The 25541-nt window shown below is 42.8% G+C and overlaps 2 protein-coding genes across 2 annotated transcripts; one reads left to right on the top strand and one right to left on the bottom strand.

The window, feature by feature from the left end:
• Positions 1 to 6369: 6369 nt before the first annotated feature.
• LOC129828596 (cystatin-like) lies at positions 6370 to 9113 on the bottom strand. Its single transcript, XM_055889648.1, has 3 exons — positions 8784 to 9113; positions 7137 to 7238; positions 6370 to 6662 (listed from the first exon to the last, which is right to left on the bottom strand). The coding sequence occupies exons 1-3, from the start codon at positions 8991 to 8993 to the stop codon at positions 6582 to 6584; spliced, it is 393 nt and encodes a 130-aa protein (XP_055745623.1). The 5' UTR covers positions 8994 to 9113; the 3' UTR covers positions 6370 to 6581.
• A 1031-nt stretch (positions 9114 to 10144) lies between these two features.
• LOC129828593 (epoxide hydrolase 1-like) lies at positions 10145 to 24581 on the top strand. Its single transcript, XM_055889644.1, has 9 exons — positions 10145 to 10405; positions 11903 to 12128; positions 14879 to 15059; positions 15286 to 15495; positions 18150 to 18279; positions 19495 to 19718; positions 22277 to 22385; positions 22789 to 22914; positions 23436 to 24581. The coding sequence occupies exons 1-9, from the start codon at positions 10383 to 10385 to the stop codon at positions 23635 to 23637; spliced, it is 1431 nt and encodes a 476-aa protein (XP_055745619.1). The 5' UTR covers positions 10145 to 10382; the 3' UTR covers positions 23638 to 24581.
• Positions 24582 to 25541: the final 960 nt, after the last annotated feature.

Raw genomic sequence — 25541 nt, 5'->3', positions numbered from 1 at the left:
ATGAATCCCAAACGTTATTAATAAACTTTTCCAAACAACTCAAACAACGTTTTTAATCAAACCTTAAGTACCCTAATACGTAAATAAACGATCAAATTTAAGATTAAGAATCGTTATTGTCTTTACCGGAGAAAAATAACAAAGTGTTTTTGTTTATGGTGGGAACGGAGGACTGTTGGTATATTAGGCTGATCCAATGTGCTCTTATGGGGCAAAGTTTTAGTTCAAGTGTCTCTGGTAAATTTGATGACTCATAGTGTTAAGGTTAAATTTACATCCTGTAACTGTAGGTGATTAAATAAAAACACCAAAATAAAACAGGTAATAAGTAGATTAACACCACTTCAGACGAAGATCATATTTTTGCAAGAATCACATCTATTATCTGGCGACGTTCCTAAGATACGCAAGAGGTGGCCTGGGCAGATCGTTGCAGCCTCATGTAGCTCACATGAGACAAGAGGTGGCCTGGGCAGATGGTTGCAGCCTCATGTAGCTCACATGAGACAAGAGGTGGCCTGGGCAGATGGTTGCAGCCTCATGTAGCTCACATGAGACAAGAGGTGGCCTGGGCAGATGGTTGCAGCCTCATGTAGCTCACATGAGACAAGAGGTGGCCTGGGCAGATGGTTGCAGCCTCATGTAGCTCACATGAGACAAGAGGTGGCCTGGGCAGATCGTTGCAGCCTCATGTAGCTCACATGAGACAAGAGGTGGCCTGGGCAGATGGTTGCAGCCTCATGTAGCTCACATGAGACAAGAGGTGGCCTGGGCAGATGGTTGCAGCCTCATGTAGCTCACATGAGACAAGAGGTGGCCTGGGCAGATGGTTGCAGCCTCATGTAGCTCACATGAGATAAGAGGTGGCCTGGGCAGATGGTTGCAGCCTCATGTAGCTTACATGAGACAAGAGGTGGCATGGGCAGATGGTTGCAGCCTCATGTAGCTCACATGAGACAAGAGGTGGCATGGGCAGATGGTTGCAGCCTCATGTAGCTCACATGAGATAAGAGGTGGCCTGGGCAGATGGTTGCAGCCTCATGTAGCTCACATGAGATAAGAGGTGGCCTGGGCAGATGGTTGCAGCCTCATGTAGCTCACATGAGACAAGAGGTGGCATGGGCAGATGGTTGCAGCCTCATGTAGCTCACATGAGACAAGAGGTGGCCTGGGCAGATCGTTGCAGCCTCATGTAGCTCACATGCAAGGAGAGTTATTATTCTTATCACTAAGTCCATTCCATATCAGATATTGCAAACAATTTGTGATCCCACCGGCAGATATATTATTATATGGGGTACCTTGCTGTCTGAGCAGTTGAATTTAATTAATGTGTATGGTCCCAACAAAGATGTCTCTAAATTCTTGAATGATTTGTTTTTAAACCTTTCCACACTTCCAGGTAATTATATTGTTGCAGGGGACTTTAATTTCACTTTAGATCCTGTTAACGATCGCACCTCGGGTTCGAACGACTCCCACACCCAATCTTGGAAAAACATACAGAATTTTATGAAGGATTTAAACTTAGAGATTTGGAGAGAAATGAAACCAGATGATGTGGAATACTCCTGTTAATCTAGCACTCACCAGACCTATTCCCGAATCTACATTTTTTTTTTTTTATCTCAGCAGCATTACGCTCTAAAGATGTAAGATTGCTTTTATGATAGCATTGTCATCTCTGACCATGCTCCAGCATCTCTTAAATATTTCGATTCTAATTTAGTAGGTGACCAACCTAAATGTCTCTTCCAACCAAAATGGCTTAAAGATACAAGTTTTACAGAATATATTGGACAGCAAATTGACCTATACTTTTCAATTGATACAACACAGACGTCAGCTTGTACTATAATATCTTATGCTTCACTGAGTCGTGGCTGAATGACGACACTATCAACATAGAGCTGGCTGGTTATACGCTGTACGGGCAGGATAGAATAGAGGTGTCTGATAAGACATGGGGCGGCAGACAATGTATTTTTGTAAATAACAGCTGGTGCATTATATCTATGGAAGTCTCGAGCTATTGCTCGCCTGAGGAAGAGTTTCTCATGACAAGCTGTAGACCACACTGCCTACCTAGAGAGATTCTGTATTTTCCGTAGCTGTTTACATACCACCACAGACTGAGGCTGGCACTAAGACAGCATTGAATGAGCTGTATTCCACCATAATCAAACAAGAAAACGCTCACCCAGAGGCGGCACTCCTAGTAGCCGGGGACTTCAGTGCAGGGAAACTTAAATCCGTTTTACCAAATTTCTATCAGCATGTTAAAATGTGCAACCAGAGGGGGAAAAAAACTCTGGACCACCTATACTTCACACACAGAGACACATAGAAAGCTCTCCATCGCTGACCATAATTCTATCCTCCTGATTCCTGCTTCCAAGCAAACATTAAAGCAGGAAGCACAAGTGACTAGATCAATAAAAAAGTGGTCAGATGAAGCAGATGCTAAGCTACACGACTGTTTTGCTAGCACAGACTGGAATATGTTCCCGGGATTCCTTCGATGGCATTGAGGAGTACAACACATCAGTCATTGGCTTCATCAATAAGTGCATTGATGACGTCGTCCACACAGTGACCGTACGTACATACCCCAAGCAGAAGCCATGGATTACAGGCAACATCCGCACTGAGCTAAAGGCTAGAATTGCTGCTTTCAAGGAGCGGGACTCAAAACCGGAAGCTTATAAGAAATCCCGCTATGCCTTCCTACGAACTATCAAACAGGCAAAGCGTCAAAACAGGACTAAAATCGAATCGTACTACACCGGCTGTGGCAGGGCTTGCAAACCATTACAGACTACAAAGTGAAGCACAGCCGAGAGCTGCCCAGTGACACGAGCCCACCAGACGAGCTAAACTACACTACCGTTCAAAAGTTTGTGGTCACTTAGAAATGTCCTTGTTTTTGAAAGAAAAGCACATTTTTTTGTCCATTAAAATAACATCAAATTGATCAGAAATACAGTATAGACATTGTTCATGTTGTAAATGACTATTGCAGCTAGAAACGGCAGATTTATGGAATATCTACATAGGCGTACAGAGGCCCATTATCAGCAACCATCACTCCTGTTCAAATGGCACGTGTTAGCTAATCCAAGTTAATCATTTTAAAAGACCAATTGATCATTAGAAAACCCTTTTGCAATTATGTTAGCACAGCTGAAAACTATTGTCCTGATTAAGCAGCAATTAAACTGGCCTTAAGACTAGTTGAGAATCTGGAGCATCAGCATTTGTGGGTTCGATTACAGGCTCAAATGGCCAGAAACAAAGAACTTTCTCCTGAAACTCGTCAGTCTATTCTTGTTCTGAGAAATTGCCAAGAAACTGAAGAGCTCGTACAACGCTGTGTATTACTCCTTTCACAGAACAGCGCAAACTGGCTCTAACCAGAATAGAAAGAGTGGGAGGCCCCGGCGCACAACTGAGAACAAGGTGTCGTGGAAAATTGCAAGATGATGTTATAATGCTTGTATTACATTATAATATTAGTTACATTCGACAGAATAGAGTATTGTGTTTGTTCCACTGGGGATGGGCCTCTATGAGATATAGCACTGACAGAGGAGATTTACGATGTCTTTGGGTAATGAAGCCTAAAGAGCATTCCAGATAGTAAAGGTAATGTTTTTGTGCTATACCGTACCAGGGTGAGACGGGTTCCAGTTTGGAGTAGGAGGGGGCCAGACACTGATCTTTACAATGAGAACTGTTAACACAGCAGTAACTGTCTGCTATGTTTTATAGATATCTTTCATACAAATCTTAACCTTTGTGAACTGTTCCTAAGATCTGTGGTTCATCATGTAAGTTCAGTGGGATGTATCTTGGTGTCACGTTCCTGACCTGTTTTCTGTTATTTTTGTATGTGTTTAGTTGGTCAAGGCGTGAGTTGGGGTGGGCATTCTATGTTTTGTGTTTCTATGTTTAGGTCATTGGTAATTAGCCTTATATGGTTCTCAATCAGGGACAGGTGCTTGACGTTTCCTCTGATTGAGAACCATATAAAGGTAGGCTGTTCACTGTTTGTTTGTGGGTGGTTGTCTTCCGTGTCTGTGTCTGTGCACCACACGGGACTGTTTCGTTTGTTCGTTCATTTGTGTAGTCTGTACCTGTTCATGCGTTCTTCGTGTATATGTAAGTTCGTTTTGTTCAGGTCTGTTGACTTCGTTTATTATTTTGTAAATTCTCAAGTGTGTTTAGTTTTCGTCTTGTTTAATAAATATCATGTCGTACAACAACGCTGCGCTTTGGTCCAATCCCTACTCCTCCTCTTCTTCGGATGAAGAGGAGGAGAACGACTGTTACACTTGGCTATAAAAGATCTTTGCATTTTTCTGTAGTCACTCTGAATGGTTCATTATAGATAGTGAATTGTTGAAAGTCAGGCTAAAGCTTAACGCTTATTAAAGATGTAGTTTAAGTATAGCACAACAGGAAGAAGCATAGCACTATTACAGCAGCCATGAAGGTTTTAAATGATATCATTGAAGCCCTTGACAAAAAACAGCACTGTCTCACTTTTTATTGATCTCTCTAAGGCTTTTGATACAGTTGATCATGATATACTAAGGCAGAGATTGTTGAGTGTAGGTCTTTCAGGGCATGCAGTTGCATGGTTTGCTAACTATCTGTCTGATAGAACTCAGTGCACTCAATTTGATGGGCTTATGTCTGTTAAATTGTCTGTCCTTAATGGTGTGCCCCAAGGCTCTGCACTTGGTCCTCTCTTATTCACTATTTATATAAATGATTTAGACAAATGTCCAAAATGCACAACTTCATTTTTATGCTGATGATACTGTTATTTACTGTTGTCCCTCGTCTCTTAAAGCTTTCCAGAACTTGCAAACTGCTTTTTATACTGTTCAACATACCTTGTGTCAATTGAAGCTTATCCTCAATAGTGACAAAACTAAACTAATGGTGTTTTCTAATGCAAAAAATAGACCTCTGAACCTTTCACCTATTACTACCTGTCAGGGCAAGGAGATTGAGGTTGTAACCTCATATAAATATCTTGGAATTCTAAGTGATGACAGCCTCTCTTTTAAATTGCATATTCAACTTACAAAAAATTGAGGCTGAAATTGGGATTTTATTTTAGGAATAAGGCCTGTTTTTCTTTTGAAGTCAGGAGGCTTCCGTTATACCTTTACTAGACTATGGGGATATTTTATATATGAATGCTTCCGCTCAATGTTTGAGATCAATTGACACTACCATGGCACTGAGATTTATTTTAAACTGCAAAACCCTTACGCACCACTGCACTTTGTATACCAGGGTTGGCTGGCCTTCTCTAGTCACTCAGGACTTTATCCTGCTAACTGTTCCAAATGTCCGAACTGAATTTGGTAAAAGGGCTTTTATGTACTCTGTGCCATCGTCTTGGAACACCTTAAAATACTTTTAAACTGGAAGAGCTTGTCCCGATTTGGTGTTTTTAAATCACTAATGAAGGATTTTGAGGCTGATTCCCTGACCTGTCAATGTTTTTAATTTGCTCTTTTTGATTTTGTTATACTCTTGTGAATTCAATGGTTTTTACTAGATTTCATGTCTGTCTAATTTTTGTAATGACTTGCTGCCTATCTTGGCCAGGACGCTCTTGAAAAAGAGTTTTATAATCTCAATTAGCCCTTCCTGGTTAAATAAATTAAATTACTCTGACTTGTGTGTAGTTTGTAACTCTCCTCAATTGGTAAAGCAGAAAGATAACTCCACAGAGGACAAGTACTTTAGGGTCTAGTTTGAGAAAGACGCCTCACAAGAACTCAACTGGCAGCTTCATTAAATAGTACCCGCAAAACACCAGGCTCAACGTCAACACTGAAGAGGCGACTCCGGGATGTTGGCCTTCTAGGCAGAGTGGCAAAGAAACCCATCAGACTGGCCAATAAAAATAAAAGATTAAGATGGGCAAAAGAACACAGAAACTATGTAGAAGGCCAGCGTCACAGAGTCAAAGTGACAGAGCTGGAGGGGGATCTGCAGAGAAGAATGGGAGAAAAGCCCTGTTAATACTGGTGTGCCACGCTTGTCGAGACATACAAGACTAGAGACTGTAGTGGCTGCTTCAAAGTACTGAGTAAAGGGTCTGAAAACTGAATAGCTATGCAAGTGTGATATCAATTTCATTTTTAATACATATGCAACAGTGTCTAAACCCGTTTCTGCTTTGTGTTGAATGCATGAGCCTTTATATAACGTATGTTGTCCGTCATGTCCCTGTGAATCATCGGGTGACTGAGGGTTATATTTCTCAACCTTGTGCCATTGTCACAAAACGTGTCCATCTAAGATTTGTTCATCTGGCAACAAGATGAAGTAAATAACCACATGTAGATGGAACAAACCATTTCTTTATTTAGTTCAACTGTTGCATAGAGTTTACAAACCATTTTAATACTACATTTTCAAAACAGAAGTTATTTTATTGGTGTGGGAATGCATAAAGTTAGAAAATTATTAGTTGGATTCTTGTTTATGATATTCAGAGTTGACCAGCATTAGTAATACATAACACTAGACCAAGTCTTCTCTCCTTTAGGTCTTTACGGCTGGCAGACATTCTTGATCAACTGGCTCGCTCCCAGCCAGGGGCGGCTCCACACCTCAAAGGTGCACTGGTAGGTCTGAGGAAACAGGAAGCAACACGAGTTTGTATGATCACACCCCTTCAGCAGCATACCACCTGACAAAAGTTGTTGGACATTGCAGTCTACTGCCTGAGCTACAAATCACATTACATCATAAACAAATGTATTATTTGTAGAGTAGTCAGGCAAAATGTACCCATAATGAATCATGGTTTTGATGCTCTCAAACACTGCCAACAGACATTCATCTCTAGAAATCTCACCTGAAACTTCCCTTTGCAAACAAAGCAATTTGTAAAAAAAACAATACTGAACCAATAGTGAAATGGGTAACACGTTAAAAGGATTTACTAACAGTTTATAAGTAGTTTATTAGTTACCAATGTGTTCCCTGTTGGTAACAGGTTATAAACTAAAAATGGACCATTCTTAAACTGTACATATAGGAAGCACTGAGCTGAAGTGTTAACACAAACAGATCTGGGACCAGACAAGCCTAGTAGTCCTTACCGCAGCTGGGGCCAGATGCACAGCGCAGTCCTTCACGCCTCCCTTCCTGCACAGGGTCCTGGCCATCTGCACTGTGAAGATGTACTTCATCCCAGCTACCACCTGTAAGCAGAGGATGGTCAGAATGTCAGACCACAGACATAGAAATCCCACATAGAAATCTTGAATGAGGAACCTGTTCTAGTGATTATATGTCTATGGCTAGAACTGAACTAATAAAAAACAGTGCAGATGACTGCATGGTTTAAAAATGAATCTCCTGCATAATGTCAAGTGAGCATTGTTCACTGAGCCAGAGGGTACATAGGGCAAATGGGCATCTTATAATTACATGAGTCCTAGCGACAATAGGCTCCCATTGTCTCCACTCATCACCAACTATGTAAGGGATCAACGAGGGGCTATGCGTTCTATGGAAAACAATGACCGACGTGGAAGGCGACACTATAGCGGAGTGGAACTGACCTTGACCGGAGATAATTTTCCAGAGAATGGATAGAACCCTGAGTTGATTATTCCTTTTACATCAAAGCTATAATTTACCACAACAAGTGTGTTCACCATCCAGCGAAGTAGCCAGCAAGTTGACTAGACGGCTACAGTAGTTGCCGTGGTAACCCAACAAACAGACTTTAGCTAACCATCAAACCTAGCTTGCTATTATGAAAACCAAATTCAACAAGACCAAAACTGTTTTCAATTTTGCGTTCAAAAGTAGCTCAAACTTTTTTTTACTATAGCAATTTAATTCTATGGTTCAAACATACCCTGCGTTATAGGGAATTATACAAACGGGTGGGTCTAATACTGGATAAACCGCATTCCAGACATTATTTATTCCACAAATTAGCACCAGCTAAAGGTAGGACGTTGACACGCCCATTTAATCTGTTCCATCTGACTGCGCAATCCACATTCTCGTAAACCCAGTTTCTCAGCCAGTCGAAATCATGAAGCAGCTGGTGTAAAGAGTGTTACTTCCGTCCCTCCTCACCCCTACCTGGGCTCGAACCAGGGACCCTGTGCACACAACAACTGCCTCCCACAAAGCACAGTTACCAATCGCTCCACAAAAGCCGCGGCCCTTGCAAAGCAAGGGAAACCACTTCAAGATCTCAGAGCAATTAACGACACCGATTGAGTCACTATTAGCGCGCACCTCGCTAACCATTTCACACCGGTTACACTGGCATACTTTTTAATGGATATATAAAGAAACACAGGTCAAATTAAATGCAGCTAGTTTGCTGGTTTTATAGCTTCGATTTGAAGTGATTGTGTTAGTTCCTCTGAACATCAGTGTCCTGACAAGAGAGCACATCACCTATGCCAGGTGAAATCGCACAGCATTATAGCTCATTATTAAGTGTGTATCCAAATTCAATGTCACAAGAAAATTTAAAGGCAAATCGTTTGCTCTTATTCTGTCTTCATTGTTTGACGTGACTAATTTAGCCATAGTTGGCTAGCAAGCAAGCAGGGGATAAGAACGTTACCAACTAGTATTGCAATGGGACATTTTTCTCATAGCCAGAGTGAATTTAGGTATTGAACAGCGGAATGAAAAACAAGAAAACTACGCTACACAACGAACGATCAACATTGACGTCATTCAACTAATGAAAGGGTGTATAAAAAGGGACTGACCTGTTTCTGAGCCTTGACAACTTTAGCCACCTGCCTAACATACATGTCGTTTGTTCCCTTGTTGTATTCGGCCACCGCGAACTTCAGCGCGTCTCTGGTAGCGGGGTCGTTAATATCTGCGTCCACGACGCCCCCCACAATTACATCGGCGCTCGTCACGATGAATGCCACCGCGAGCAAAGGACCGACGATCTTCCAATTCATGATCATTTTTCCCGTCTGATATCGGTCTGTATTGCAACTCCGATTGTATCAAGTAACGTTAAACCACAACAAATCCTCGCCTCCGACGACTTTTATATAAACGCGTTGACGTCACTTGTGCTTGTTGAGGGGTGGGGCTTGATATTGATTCCACTAATAATATCAACACAAAAGCGACCGCCTCTATCACACCGACAATGAATTTTGCGCGAAAAATGGGACGCATGCGTGCAGCAACAGTTAAACGTTCACCTTCTGTTACTACTTCTGTCAAGCCATTTAACAAATACAGTTCGGTGCAAAAGTTCGATAAATCCAACGTGTGCACCACATAATGAATTGCCTCTGCAACCCAATGCTGCAAGGCAAACGCAGCTCTCCATTGGAAATGAATGTACTTCTAGTGTACCAAAACGCAATAATAACTGTTGGTGTCCTCGAGGCCTAAAAGAGAACCCAAGAGATATCACGTAGCTAACTAGAGTTGGCCGTTTTGCAGAGCGGCTTACCCCGTTGATTTGCTTGGTTGTAGGCTAAGCTAAATAATTCATTATGGAAAAATATTATGAAACGTAATGAGAACCTGCACACCAATGGCTGTCAAAACTCTAAATCTCTGTAAGTGACACTAAACTAAAGAGGACTAGGCTTTATTGGCTTTAGGGATGATTGGCTATTTATACAGTCTAGCATTAAGCCTACTGTTAGACGTTCCCAGTGGATTGGGGGGGGGGTGGTCAAACTCATTCCACCGAGGGCGGAGTGTCTGCCGCTTTTATATTTCTTCTTTCGATTAAGACCTAGACAACCAGGTGAGGGTAGTTCATTAGGAATTAGTAACCTTAATTCATCAATCAAGAACAAGGTTAGAGCGAAAACCCGCAGACACTCTGCCCTCCTTGGAATGAGGTTTACATGGGGCTAGGCTATATTCGTGATTTGACTTCTGTGCTTGTTATTTAGCCTATGGTGACTGGCTTCAAGTTATTGATGATACAAACCTGGGAAATTAAATTAGAATTAAGAATTGTATTTTCTTATCATCCTGGTCATAATGTTAATAGTCTAGTGAAATGGTGCTTTCAAGACAACTGGCAACTCGGGGGAAAAAACGAGTTCAAATCATGACGTCAGTGGTCTGATTTTTAAAATCGTAAAGTCTGAGTTTGAGAAAGGTGCGCTGCGCAGTGTCCCGACTTCGAATTCCAAGTTGGATTACCGTTCAAAAAGATTTTCCCAGCCAGAGCTCATTTTCCCGAGTTTCCAGTTGATCTGAAAGCACTAAAGTCGAGAGATTTCCGAGTTCAGCTGATTTGAATGCCGCAAACGTCCAGACTTCGGTCAATGACGCATAGACAGGAGCGCACTTTGGAACTGCAGGACTCTTGAGTAACCATGCAGACAATTGAAGTTCTGAAGTGAGTACTTTTTTATGTGAATAAATAGGGAATATTTGATCAAACCATTGCTTAAAAGTATATTCATAGCCTATAGTTGTGGTTAAGACTAAAGAGGTCAATGGAACGCAGACAGTCGGGATAGAAGAAGGACTGCGGTTTGGCGGCGCACGTTCAACAAACAAACTGGATATTCGTCAAATCGTGATCGATGTATTGTAACAGGCCCACACTTTGGTTACCAATGTTCGATGTTGGATATATTTGGCTGTTTTCGATGCGTAAGGTTTAGAAATCGTCAATTTTCAGGTTTAGAAGAAGTGACCGCAAAATGCGAACTCACATTTGTATAAACTGGTAACATAGTTAGGATAGAGAAATCTGGGTTTGGAGGCGTGTCGTTTTTAAAGGTGCACATGTAGAAATCGCTTCGCCATTTTCTGGTTGCAAAACTTCTAATAGTTCGCCTAATGTCAGTTTTATTTGACTACAAGCAAGTATGGAACGATGATTTTCTACACTATTTAAACAGTTGTGAAATATATTTTCCATTACCACATATAGTAATATCAGCTGCTTGAACCTTGTGTACAAAACACTACGTAAAAAGATGCATAGAAATGTCGCACATAGAACATATCTACTGCTTCTTAGACTTGCTTTCATTGAGAATGACAGATTTTGGGTTGCCCAAAAAGTGATGTTTTGCAGCTTTAACTGTAATGCAGTTGATTGGTGATGACGACACGAAAATATATTAGGGTTGACATCCATACAAGCATTTTATTAAGATTTTTACCTCTGAAATACCTCAAAGTAGGTTTGGGAGGTTGAATGAAATAGTTAAATTCCCATGTGTCAAAATAAAAAACAAGTTCAATGGGTTTCCATCGCATTTTCAACTACTGATAGTTTTGTAAGAAATGTTTTGCTATATAGCGAATCTCTGGTTTTGGCAACAGCTCATAGATACGTTGTGGGTAGGCGCTGCCTACATGATGAGAGCAAGTTTGTTTATATGTAAGACGGAAGCCAAGATAAAAAACAAATTTGCCTACATGGTGAGATTATAATGGACAAAATAGCGAAATGTTTATTTGTCAAACGGCAGTTATATATTGGATCGAGGCATCAAATTCATCACCTTGCACTTTCATCATTGATTGAATCGCTAGCCTAATAAACTGTATGCTTTCCCAACGAGTAGTAGTGAACGGACCAAACGACATGGCATTGCTTGATTATGATGGTTATTATATCAATATTTGCGCATAAAAGCATTTCCACTGACATTTCTCGCATAATTAATTTTACAGACAAAAAGATCACACCTTGTCTAGCGTGTTTTGTCGATATTTAGAAAGTTTACCAACTAATGTTCTGTTTTCATCAGGCCTGTCGTTATGTTGTTTAAATATATACTTTACTCGCATAGAAAGGTTGAATTGAAACCTGGTTTGTGATGCGAACTTTTTTTATTTTTTAATTTCCCGGGTTGTTCGTGTGTTGGAATTCCAGACAGGCCCTCTCCAGCCTGGATCCTACCCAGCAGCAGCAGCTCTTGGTGGCCGGGTCTGCGGTGGCCGTGGGCGGGCTGCTGACCTGTTATTACTGGGTGTATCAAGGGACGAAGACCAAGCGCATTCCAATAGGGGATGGGTGGTGGGGGGCAGGAGAGAAGCCTCAGTCAGAGGATGAGAATGTTTTCCCCTTTCAGGTCCAAACTACCGATGAAGAGATACAGGTAGGATAATAAGGGGGTGAAACTTTATATCAAGTTCATAATTGCTGCAAGTCTTACTGTCAGTTTCCACTGGGCACAAACTGGTTCACTCCACTTTGTTTTAACTTAATTTTCTGACATATTGTGACATGGAATCTACATGTAAAATACTGTAATGAAACAGGCAGGGAGCAGGTCTCGAAACCTCGACCTTCTAGCCCGAGGTCCGGCGCGCTATCGACTGTGCCGCAAAAGCATGCTCCAGCGGCAGAGTCGATTTCCGTGCTTATAAACCCAGGGTCTGTACACTACTCCCTGCTTTCAAAGAGCGTGTCCTCGCGCTAGCTTGCGACTTTACGTCTTACAGGAACGCGCTCACCGGCCAAGCACACGCACTATCGTGCATGCGAGGTCCGATCACTTCTGACACCAGTGTAATGAAACAGGCAGGGAGCAGGTCTCGAACCCTCGACCTCCTAGCCCGAGGTCCGGCGCGCTATCGACTGTGCCGCAAAAGCATGCTCCAGCGGCAGAGTCGATTTCCGCGCTTATAAACCCAGGGTCGTTACAATACATTTAGATTTGAAAGAAGTAAACTGTTGTTTTGAGGGTGAAATTTCAACCACAGGATTATGTCATGGTAACCAAATTTCAACAGGCAATTGTATAACATATGTTTAATTAATTTGTATATTTAAAACAATGTCAGATCATCAACATTTCTATCCTCTGTCGGGGAAAAAACCTGTAAGGACAAAAACAATAGGCTGGGCAGCACCTCCTGTTGGAGAATTGATGTATCTACAGCTCCCCTTTGGTATCCCATCCAGGCCCAGACATTATATTTGTCACAGACTATTACAAATGTGCTATCTCAAAGGATATGCCAGCAGCATACCACCCTGCATACCACTGCTGGCTTGCTTCTGAAGCTAAGCAGGGTTGGTCCTGGTCAGTCCCTGGATGGGAGACCAGATGCTGCTGGAAATGGTGTTGGAGGGCCAGTAGGAGGCACTCTTTCCTCTGGTCTAAAAAATATCCCAATGCCCCAGGTCAGTGTGGGGACACTGCCCTGTGTAGGGTGCCGTCTTTCGGATGGGACGTTAAACGGGTATCCTGACTCTCTGAGGTCATTAAAGATCCCATGGCACTTATCGTAAGAGTAGGGGTGTTAACCCCGGTGTCCTGGCTAAATACCCAATCTGGCCCTCAAACCATCATGGTCACCTAATAATCCCCAGTTTACAATTGGCTCATTCATCCCCCTCCTCTCCCCTGTAACTATTCCCCAGGTCGTTGCTGCAAATGAGAACGTGTTCTCAGTCAACTTACCTGGTAAAATAACGGTTAAAAAAAAAAAAAAAAAATTGTTGTGAGATCTCCAGTTAAAAACGAAAAAGATTCACTGTCGCTATTAAAGTCATTCCAAAGGGAAGGTTTAACAGAGCAAATGAAACAGGACTGTACTTTATCTCTCATACATCATCAATGAGACTATTTAGACCGGTATAGCATTAGTAAAATCATCAACAGCTATTGTTTCAATTCAACCCAGAATTTAATTAAACATAGACAATAAAATTGGCCAAGTGTTCCAAGTTTATGTAAAATTTAGTGATATTGAATTGTTTGGTTGTCAACGCAATGTATCTTCTAGTTAGTTTGATAGTATAGTTTGATCTGTGCCAATGACAGGAGGGATAGTGACCAATAGCAGGATAAATAGAAACTAATATATACATGTGAACAGGATGAATAGTGATCAGTAGCAGGATCAATAGATGGATACTGATAGGAATATATACATGTAAACATTTACATTTACATTTAAGTCATTTAGCAGACGCTCTTATCCAGAGCGACTTACAAATTGGTGCATTCACCTTATGACATCCAGTGGAACAGCCACTTTACAATAGTGAATAGTACAATAGTGAATAAACAGGATGAATAGTGATCAGTAGCAGGATCAATAGATGGATACTGATAGTAATATATACGCGTAAACAGGAGGGATAGGGACCAGTAGCAGGATCAATAGATGGTAGTGGCAATCAATGATCAACAGCCATTTAACAGACTTATACATTTAATCAATGATACATTTAGCAGCAGCGTAAATTGACTGAGCGGGTGGACTCCTGTGGATGGACATATAGTCCGTGTGGATAGTCTGTGGGGGAGGGAGAACAGTATCTGTTAGCCATTTGATAGTGTCATGGCCAGGCGATAGAAGTTGTTTTGTAGTCTGTTTGACTGGGCCTTGATGCAACAGTACCCCCTGCTGGACAGGGAGCATGGAGAACAGTGATTCTCAACTGCAATCTTGGTCATTTGGTTCTGCTATCAGATGAAGCACAGTGATAATACTTTAATCTGTTGTATAAATAAACAAAATATCTGACATTGTCTTCCAAATTTGCAGTAATATACTTTTCGGTAACAATTAAACCAAAAATCCGACATTGTTTTTACATTGGAATTTGGTTGTGCTTTTAGATGATTGAAAGCGTAGTGATAACACATTAGAAATTCAACTAACTTTTATCTTTTTGAGTGGGTGAGTATAGGTTTTATTCTCATTGATCGACGTCTCAACTAAATATTACCCAATTATCCATGTTGAAATGACGTTGTTTGCCCAGTGAGTTATGGCTGAGTATCTTTTAATTTCATGTGAAAATCAAGGGAACATGTAACTTTGTATCACAACAGGCCTAACACAGGTCTTCTTCTTCTTCCTCCTCCATCATCATCTTCCTCCTCTACAGGACTTGTATGACCGTATTGACAAGACCCGGTACACTGAACCCCTGGAGGATGCAGGTTTCCAGTACGGCTTCAACAATACCTACCTGAAGAAGGTGGTCTCCCACTGGAGGCATCAGTTTAACTGGAAGAAGCAGATTGCAATACTCAACAAGTATCCTCAATTCAAAACCAATATCGAGGGTTAGTAGGCCTTGATGATCACATCATGATCTTTATAGTGCCAGTTTCTGTCTCTCACTCTGTTTGGAAATTTGTCAGACATAATCATAAAAGTCAGTTTAAAAATAATAATGTTGATATAAAGAATAAGGCCTTTTATAAAAGGCTCATACATGCTTATAACAAGTTCCCCCAATGTTTTACCCACTGCTCCCCATCCTCTAATCCCTGATTCCTCTTCCTTCAGGATTAGATGTACACTTCATCCATGTGCGTCCACCTCACCGTGAGGGTCAGAGGGTGTTGCCTCTAATGCTGGTGCATGGCTGGCCTGGCTCTGTCTATGAGTTCTATAGGATCCTGCCTTTACTCACTGACTCGCTGGACAGTCTGGCTTTCGAGGTCATCTGCCCCTCCATCCCAGGATATGGCTTCTCCGAGGCCCCTCGTAAGCAAGGTGAGGACTCGCTTATGGGGCATAAGCATTCTCTAAAGCAGGGGTGTCAAACTCATTCTGCCGCTTTCGGTCTTCAACGAGGTCCAAACGGCTGCACTGAAAATGTGTTATATATATATATATCCTCGCCGTCAATAACTGACTGCCTAGCTTTCATTTTGGTGAATATTCGCGAGCTGGACACAGTCAAGAAACTGTGTGTGTGTGTGTGTGTGTGTGTGTGTGTGTGTGTGTGTGTGTGTATATATATATATACACTGCTCAAAAAAATAAAGGGAACACTAAAATAACACATCCTAGATCTGAATGAACTATTCATATTAAATACTTTTTTCTTTACATAGTTGAATGTGCTGACAACAAAATCACATAAAAATTATCAATAGAAATCAAATTTATCAACCCATGGAGGTCTGGATTTGGAAATGGAAAACCACACTACAGGCTGATCCAACTTTGATGTAATGTCCTTAAAACAAGTCAAAATGAGGCTCAGTAGTGTGTGTGGCCTCCACGTGTCTGTATGACCTCCCTACAACGCCTGGGCATGCTCCTGATGAGGTGGTGGATGGTCTCCTGAGGGATCTCCTCCCAGACCTAGACTAAAGCATCCGCCAACTCCTGGACAATCTGTGGTGCAACGTGGCGTTGGTGGATGGAGCGAGACATGATGTCCCAGGCTCAGGTAGTGCAGCTCATCCAGGATGGCACATCAATGCGAGCTGTGGCAAGAAGGTTTGCTGTGTCTGTCAGCGTAGTGTCCAGAGCATGGAGGCGCTACCAGGAGACAGGCCAGTACATCAGGAGACGTGGAGGAGGCCGTAGGAGGGCAACAACCCAGCAGCAGGACCGCTACCTCCGCCTTTGTGCAAGGACTAGCACTGCCAGAGCCCTGCAAAATGACCTCCAGCAGGCCACAAATGTGCATGTGTCAGCATATGGTCTCACAAGGGCTCTGAGGATCTCATCTCGGTACCTAATGGCAGTCAGGCTACCTCTGGCGAGCACATGGAGGGCTGTGCGGCCCCCCAAAGAAATGCCACCCCACACCATGACTGACCCACCGCCAAACCGGTCATGCTGGAGGATGTTGCAGGCAGCAGAACGTTCTCCACGGCGTCTCCGGGCTCTGTCACGTCTGTCACGTGCTCAGTGTGAACCTGCTTTCATCTGTGAAGAGCACAGGGCGCCAGTGGCGAATTTGCCAATCTTGGTGTTCTCTGGCAAATTCCAAACGTCCTGCACGGTGTTGGGCTGTAAGCACAACTCCCACCTGTGGACGTCGGGCCCTCATACCACCCTCATGGAGTCTGTTTCTGACCGTTTGAGCAGACATATGCACATTTGTGGCCTGCTGGAGGTCATTTTGCAGGGATCTGGCAGTGCTCCTTCTTGCACAAAGGCGGAGGTAGCGGTCCTGCTGCTGGGTTGTTGCCCTCCTACGGCCTCCTCCACGTCTCCTGATGTACTGGCCTGTCTCCTGGTAGCGCCTCCATGCTCTGGACACTACGCTGACAGACACAGCAGACCTTCTTGCCACAGCTCGCATTGATGTGCCATCCTGGATGAGCTGCACTACCTGAGCCACTTGTGTGGGTTGTAGACTCCGTCTCATGCTACCACTAGAGTGAGAGCACCGCCAGCATTCAAAAGTGACCAAAACATCAGCCAGGAAGCATAGGAACTGAGAAGTGGTCTGTGGTCACCACCTGCAGAACCACTCCTTTATTGGGGGATGTCTTGCTAATTGCCTATTTCCACCTTTTGTCTATTCCATTTGCACAACAGCATGTGAAATTTATTGTCAATCAGTGTTGCTTCCTAAGTGGACAGTTTGATTTCACAGAAGTGTGATTGACTTGGAGTTGCATTGTGTTGTTTAAGTGTTCCCTTTATTTTTTTGAGCAGTGTATTTTTATAAAGTTATATGCGACCAACATATGCATATCTGTATTCCCAGCCGTATGAATTCCATATTTTAGGGCTTATTGAATTTATTTAAACTAACTGATTTCCCTTTTAGGAACTGTAACTCAGTAAAATTTTGGAAATTGTTGCATTTTGTGTTTTTGTTCAGTGTAGGTCCATTATCATTTCTACGCAGTTGTGATTTGGTGTTAGTAATTTTAAAGTATATCGAGTTTGTCCAACCCTTCGCTGGCCAGATTAGACGAGGGCTGTATGTTTGACACCCCAATTCTAAAGAACTGATGGCATAGACCAGTTTTTTGCAAACGGCCAAACGTTCTGTCACTTTGTTTGTTACAAGAATTTGAGCTGGACATATCCATATATCCTGCTAAGTGACTTGTTATGTATCTTTATCTGGTTCTATCAACTCCACACTACAGTAATACAGGGTTAGGTTACAGTAACCCCATCATGACATGCTGGAGGTTTTGTAGAACCTAGAATAGCAATAAATATCCCACTAATACTGTTTTTCTCCTTTTTTTATTACTCAAGCAAGGAGATTCAAGGTTTTGTTTTATTTTCTGATTGTGGTAATTTATCTTTTTGGCTTTTTAACCCAGCCCTATTTAGTAAAGTTACGATTAGTTCACTATACTAGGAATAGATGAGTTAAGGGCTATGGTCTTCTGTGGTGTCATACTAATGTATCTGCTCTTCTTCTGTGGCGTCCCTCCCTGCAGGGTTTAACTCTCTGGCTGCAGCGAGGGTCTTCCACAAGCTGATGGAGCGTCTGGGTTTCTCAGAGTATTATCTGCAGGGAGGAGACTGGGGCTCACTCATCACTACTAACATGGCCCAGATGAAGCCAGAGTAAGAACAATTCTCCTCTTTTCGAGATGTGCACTTGCACATTCCCCGTCATGGATTTTAAAGCATATAATTGATGTAAGCATTGGCTGGAGTGAGTTGCCAGCAGTGTCTAATCCATGAGGGGGGAAAAGTGTGCATCTGTACACTTTGGAAGAAGGGTTTAAAACCAGGAAGCAGCCTAAGAACTCCAGAGTGGCGCAGCGGTCTAAAGCACCGCATCTCAGTGCTAAAGGCGTCACTACAACCACCCTGGTTCAGCGGTCTAAAGCACCTCATCTCAGTGCAAAAGGCGTCACTACAACCACCCTGGTTCAGCGGTCTAAAGCACCGCATCTCAGTGCTAAAGGCGTCACTACAACCACCCTGGTTCGATTCCAGGCTGTATCACAACCGGTCGTGATTGGGAGTCCGATAGGGCGGTGGATAATTGGCCCAGCGTCGTCCGGGTTTGGCTGGGGAGGCCGTCCATTGTAAATAAGAATGTGTTATTAACTGACTTACTTTAAAAAAAAATAAGACAGCCGGCCCCAATTCTCTCTAGTCCTTCCCCTTGGAACTCAAACCCTTTTGATATTTGTTGATCTGTTAGTGGGAACAATATGGTGGAAGTGCCAACATTACACTGATTATACCTGTCCAGACCCTTCAGATACACAGCTCCACCACTACACTGATTATACCTATCCAGACCCTTCAGATACACAGCACCACCATTACACTGATTATACCTGTCCAGACCCTTCAGATACACAGCACCACCATTACACTGATTATACCTGTCCAGACCCTTCAGATACACAGCACCACCATTACACTGATTATACCTGTCCAGACCCTTCAGATACACAGCACCACCATTACACTGATTATACCTGTCCAGACCCTTCACATCTGCAAATATCGAAGGGTTACAGTGGCCTTTCCCAATCTCACTCCTGGGGACTCCAAGATGTACACATTTGGGTGTTTGCTGTACAGCACTACACAGCTGATTTAACTCATCAAGTTTGAGTATTTTAATTAAGAGCAAAGAAAAACACAACGTCTCCCCATTGTGGTCCCCGGGACTGAGTTTGGGAAACGCTAGGTCACGGTGACATTTAGTGTACACAGAATAACATGTCTTCAGAACATCAACACTGTAACCATCAAGCAGAAAGATTTCTCTGTTGGATGACCACACTCTTTATCTTCTCTTCCTGTGTTACTGTGTAGGTGTGTGAAGGGTCTCCACCTCAACATGTTAACTAGCAAACTGAGGGGGTTCGGGGTCCTGTTTTCCATCCTGATTGGCCGCTACGTGCCCTGGCTGGTTGGGTTCACCAGGGAAGATGTCAGAAGGTTGTTTGGTTCAGTAGGTTTCATGGAAAGGAACATCTATGAGATCATCAGAGAGACTGGCTACCTGCACATCCAGGGCACCAAGCCAGACTCCGCTGGTGAGAATGTCACAGCTTTATTTGACCTGATATTTCACCTGGCGTTTTGATGACCCACAACTCCCAGGCTTGTTGTTTGAGCATGAGACTGAATGGACTGCTTTGTTGGTCAGTTTTTACCATCGGTCTGTAGTACTCCTAACACCACCACCACACACATGGTGATATGCTTGATCCAGATTTGCTGCAGCTCGCTGTCCCCCTGATGGCTGAATCTTTAACCTGACGATTTATATCTGGTACTGTCACCAAGGTTTGGAAGACGGCCCATGTACTCCAACCTTAGAAGGTGGTGACCATTGTGCCCTAAATCATTATTGGCCTATTTATGAACTTTCTTGCCTAGCTAAAGTATTAGAATCCTTGATTAAATCTCAGCTAAGATCTTTTGTGTCTTTGAAAGGTATTTTAAAATGAAATAAGTCTGTTTAGACTAGGTCATAGCACTAACTCTTCTGCATACCTAGTTATAAATGATGTGGGTAACTGTATGGATGAAAGGCAACATTGTGCTGCCCTCTTCATTGACATGTCAAAGGCTTTTGATACTGTTGATCACTCGCTGCTAATTCAGAGGCTTTCCTCAATTGTCCTAGACCAGGCTGCATGTAACGGGTTAAAACATTACTTGACCGAACTTAATATTTTACTACACCGGCATAAGGCAGGGCTTGCAGACCTATTATGGACTACAAAGGGAAGCACAGCCGCGAGTTGCCCAGTGACACGAGCCTACCAGGCGAACTTAATGACTTCTCTGCACGCGTCGAGGCAAGCAACGCTGAAGCATGCATGAGAGCACTAGCTGTTCTGGACGACTGTGTGATCATGCTATTCGTAGCCGATGTGGGTAAGCCCTTTTAAACAGGTCAACATACCAGGATGTGTACTCCGAGCATGCGCTGACCAACTGGCAAGTGTCTTCACTGACATTTTTAACCTGTCCCTGACCGAGTCTGTAATACCAACATGTTTCAAGCAGACCACCATAGTTCCTGTGCCCAAGACACCAAGGTAACCTGCCTAAATGACTACCGACCCGTCGCACTTACGTCTGTAGCCATGAAGTGCTTTGAAAGGTTGGTCATGGCTCACATCAACACCATTATCCCAGAAACCCTAGACCCACCATAATTTGACACAGATCCACAGATGACGCAATATTTATTACACAGCACTTTCCCACCTGGACAAAAGGAACACCTACATGAGAATGCTATTCATTGACTACAGCTCAGCGTTCAACACCATAGTACCCTCAAAGCTTATCACTAAGCTAAGGACCCTGGGACTAAACACCTCCCTCTGCAACTGGATCCTGGACATCCTGACGGGCCGCCCCCAGGTGGTAAGGATAAGCAACAATACATCTGCCACGTTGATCCTCAAGACGGGGGCCCCTCAGGGGTGCATGCTCAGTCCCCTCCTGTACTCCCTGTTCACCCATGACTGCATGGCCAAGCACGACTCAACACCATCAAGTTTGCAAACGACACAACAGCGGTAGGCCTGATCATTGACAACGATGTGACAGCCTATAGGGAGGTCAGAGACAACAACCTCTGGTGCCAGGACAACATCCTCTCCCTCAATGTGATCAAGACAAAGGAGATGATCGTGGACTACAGGAAAAGGAGGGCTGAGCACACCCCCATTCTCATCGACGGTGTTGTAATGGAGCTGGTTGAGAGCTTCAAACTACCATGGTCCAAACGCACCAAGACAGCCGTGAAGAGGGCACGACAATTACCATTCCCCCTCAGGAGACTGAAAAGATTGATGGTGCTGATGTGAGCCATGAACAGCCTTTCAAAGCACTTCATGGTTACAGATGTGAGTGCTGTGGGTCGGTAGTCATTTGGCAGGTTACCTTGGCTGTTCTTGGGCACAGGGACTTTGGCGGTCTGCTTGAAACGTGTAGGTATTAGACTCTGTCAGGGAGAGGTTGAAAATGTCAGTGAAGACACTTGCCGGTTGGTCAGCGCATGCTCGGAGTACACGTCCTGGTAATCCGTCTGGCCCTGCGGCCTTGTGAATGTTGACCTGTTTTTAAAGGTCTTACTCACGTCGGCTACGGAGAGCATGATCACACAGTCGTCTGGAACACAGTCGCAAAGAATGTGTAAAGTTAGGTTAAATATAAAACTGGAATTTTTCCAATATGCCTACTGTTCTAAACCCCACATCAATGTTATAGAAAACAAATTGAAAATATAGATATGACAAAACATACCGTAGCTGGTCCTCTCATGCAGATTTTTGTTCCACAAATAAGGTCTAAGAACTATCTTCAAAATGTTTTTAAATTTTATGTTTTGGAGCCGCTAGGGCAATTCAGAAAGCTGAGTGATGACCTTATTACCGATGAATGTGTATTTTATGTTTCTTTCTGTATTTATATTTTGTGTATTGTATGTATTTCAGGGCTCATCTGTAAAAGAGACCATGGTTTCAGTATGACTCCCTTGTAAAATAAATAAATGCACGGACACACAGACCTCTGATAGTTTAGCTGTAGTAGTCGTTCTAATCATATTGTGAAATGTCTCCCCCTGCAGGTTGTGGACTGAATGACTCTCCAGTAGGCCTGGCTGCTTACATGCTGGAGAAGTTTTCCACCTGGACTGACTTCAACAACAGGGACTTGGAAGATGGGGGGCTGGAGAGGTACAAGCTACAGTTCAGATTGTTTACTTTGGGTTGTGAGTGGAGAAATATATACTTTTTAGGGGGTAAATATATTGCTGTCCCATCAATTACTCTTAATCAAATGATGGTCAGATCTGCCAAAACTGTAGGGGAAACATTCAATACAACTTTATTTGTCCCAGCAAAACAATGATCCTATTCTATTTGCATGAACATGTTGCCTTGGTAGCACCCATTCACAGTCCTATTCACTTGACAACAAATGGGAAAATCACAAACTGAAAGAGGGACTACCTTTGTTGTATTCATCAGTGCACAACGTAGCAAAACATTTACAACTGAAAAAGTGTTTCGTATTGGAGAATGAATAAAACCCAGGGCTGTTGATTGGTTCATTGAGAGCCTGGTTCCTGTCTTTTAGGAAGTTCACCCTGGACGACCTGCTGACCAACATCATGATCTACTGGACCACCGGCTCCATCGTGTCCTCCATGAGGTTCTACAAGGAGAACTTCAAGACCAACATTGAGAACAGACTGGATAATAAGTGAGTTTGTATGTGTGGTGTCATATGGTCCAGTATGACACGGGCTGTTCCTACAGGGTCTGTCCATTTAATATGACACGGGCTGTTCCTACAGGGTCTGTCCAGTTTAATATGACACGGGCTGTTCCTACAGGGTCTGTCCAGTTTAATATGACACGGGCTGTTCCTACAGGGCCTGTCCAGTTTAATATGACACGGGTGGTTCCTACAGGGCCTGTCCAATTTAATATGACACGGGCTGTTCCGAAAAACCAATAATAGACGCTATTTGATAATACATGCCAAGGGACGTATAGTACATTTTGTAGTTTTTTGTGATCCTTGCGGGACTTGAACCCATGATCATGCTTGCTTTGTGTTATGATAACAGGCTCCCAATAATGAGATGTTCCAGGTGGTTGTTTTCTACCTACTTTAGTTGAATGCACTGATTGGCAGACACGCTGCTAAAATGAGTGTCTGCTATGACTAAAAATGCAAATGTGTTGCTGTGTTTGTTAACCTGTCTCTCCTGTCCTCAGGACTGGGGTGTATGTGCCTACAGGCCTGGCCGCGTTTCCCAACGAGCTAATGCACGTGCCCCAGTCGTGGGCCAGAGACAGGTTCAGGAACATCTACTCCTACTCTTACATGCCCCGAGGAGGCCACTTCGCTGCCTTCGAGGAGCCACAGCTCCTGGCTGACGACCTGTTGCAGTTTGTGAAGAAGGTGGAGAAGTTGTAGAGTTGATGGATACAAGAGGTCGACTCTCCACTCCTGCCAAGTGCCTGGAAGAAAAACCAGCAGGACTGCAGAACGTGATAACACTACAGCTTGGAATTGTAGCTCTGTACTAAAAACATTTAAATGTTAGTCTAAGATAAATCAGAAGCACTGTCTGATTATCAGGTAAATACTTTGTCAATCAGTGATGTTAACACTGCATTATGATCATGCTCAGTGATTGTGTTGGTGTAATATTAAGCCTATACAGTCAACATAATGGACCAATACTGTAATCAAAAAATGAAATGATCACCACTTCAATACAGATTACAAATGTCTTCCAGATTCGCACAACAACCGTGTGAAAGCAGCCTCAATCACAGATGTCTGTTCTTCTCTTGTTGCAATAATGAAATACTAATTATTTGTGGGGCTGGTTTCCAGGAGTGATCAGGACACAGCTTAAGTTTAGTCCTGGACTAATAATATACTTCAATGTGTTCCATTGAGCATGGTTTTTAGCCTAGGTCTAGATTAAGCCTAGTCTGTCCCGGAATTCATCATGAATGTTATGTTTCTTTCTATGTCTGTTCTTGTTGTACTGCAATAATATACTACACTACTGCTGTACTGTTATAGCATGCTATACTGCTATAGTATACTACTGCTGTAATCATGTCTATTGTGACGACCCTGTAAGGCAGGGATGTCAAACTCATTCTACAGAGGGCAAAGTGTCTGTGGGTTTTCCTTTCAATTAAGACCTAGACAACCAGGTGAGAGGAGTCCCTTACTAATTATACTTCAATGTGTTCCATTGAGCATGTTTTTTAGCATAGGTCTAGATTTAGCCTAATCTATGTCCAGGAAACCATGATGAATTTTCTGTGGACCCCAGGAAGACTAGCAGTCACTAAGGCGTCAGTTTATGAGGAACCAAATAAAGAAATTAAACAAATTAACATCCAAGTCAATAACTCACAAGACTTCGACCTATGTATGCTGCAAAATGTGTATAATTCAAATTAACCTTATAATTTAGTGATACAGCTTAGATTTACATGCAGTACTGTATATTTCCCAAAAATTGTTTCAGAAAAACATTTTAAACAATAGAAAACCAAGACATTATACAGGTACAACCAGATGACAAGTAGGTATACAATGCACAAAGTAACTTAGTAGGCTATATACAGTCACAGCACCAACACTGCTTTCAGTACAGCACATACCCAAGCTACACCAGACAACATATTCATTACAATCATTCTGTACAGGTGATGCCAGTCATTCATATAAACCTCTATAGAAACATAGTACCTGGACTGGGCTCAGGGTTACAGAGAGAGAGTCGTCCCTGGACTGGGCTCGGGGTTACAGAGAGAGAGTCGTCCCTGGACTGGGCTCGGGGTTACAGAGAGAGAGTCGTCCCTGGACTGGGCTCAGGGTTACAGAGAGAGAGTCGTCCCTGACAGAGAGAGAGGGGTATGGTGTATACATGTCAATCCGCTCGGTCAACACCTCTGTCTGTAGTCACAAATCTTCTGAGTGCTGATCTAGGACCAGGTACCCTCTGTCCATATAATGTTAGTCTTTGTGACCTAAAAAGGTCAAACTGATTTTAGATCAGTAGGAGCAGGTTTATATAGACAGGGGAACCTGATCCTAGATCAGCGCTGGGCCATATGGACAAAAATCCTGGATAAAAATGAATAATACATTGATAAGATGAATATACACCACAGTTTAAAATGATCATTTTTAAACAACTAGTTTGATGGTTGTAGTCATTAACAATCCCCCATATTAGGAAACTGAATTCAAACTTCACATCTCTCTAGTATAGGCTACTTATCCTAATGAACGATAAGCAAAATGCCTCCGATAAGTGATTCAGACAACTTTATTGTCCTCAGAGGCAA

Source organism: Salvelinus fontinalis, chromosome 30 (genome assembly GCF_029448725.1).
Source record: "Salvelinus fontinalis isolate EN_2023a chromosome 30, ASM2944872v1, whole genome shotgun sequence".
Taxonomy (NCBI): domain Eukaryota; kingdom Metazoa; phylum Chordata; class Actinopteri; order Salmoniformes; family Salmonidae; genus Salvelinus; species Salvelinus fontinalis.
This window is presented reverse-complemented; position numbering and strand designations above follow the sequence as displayed.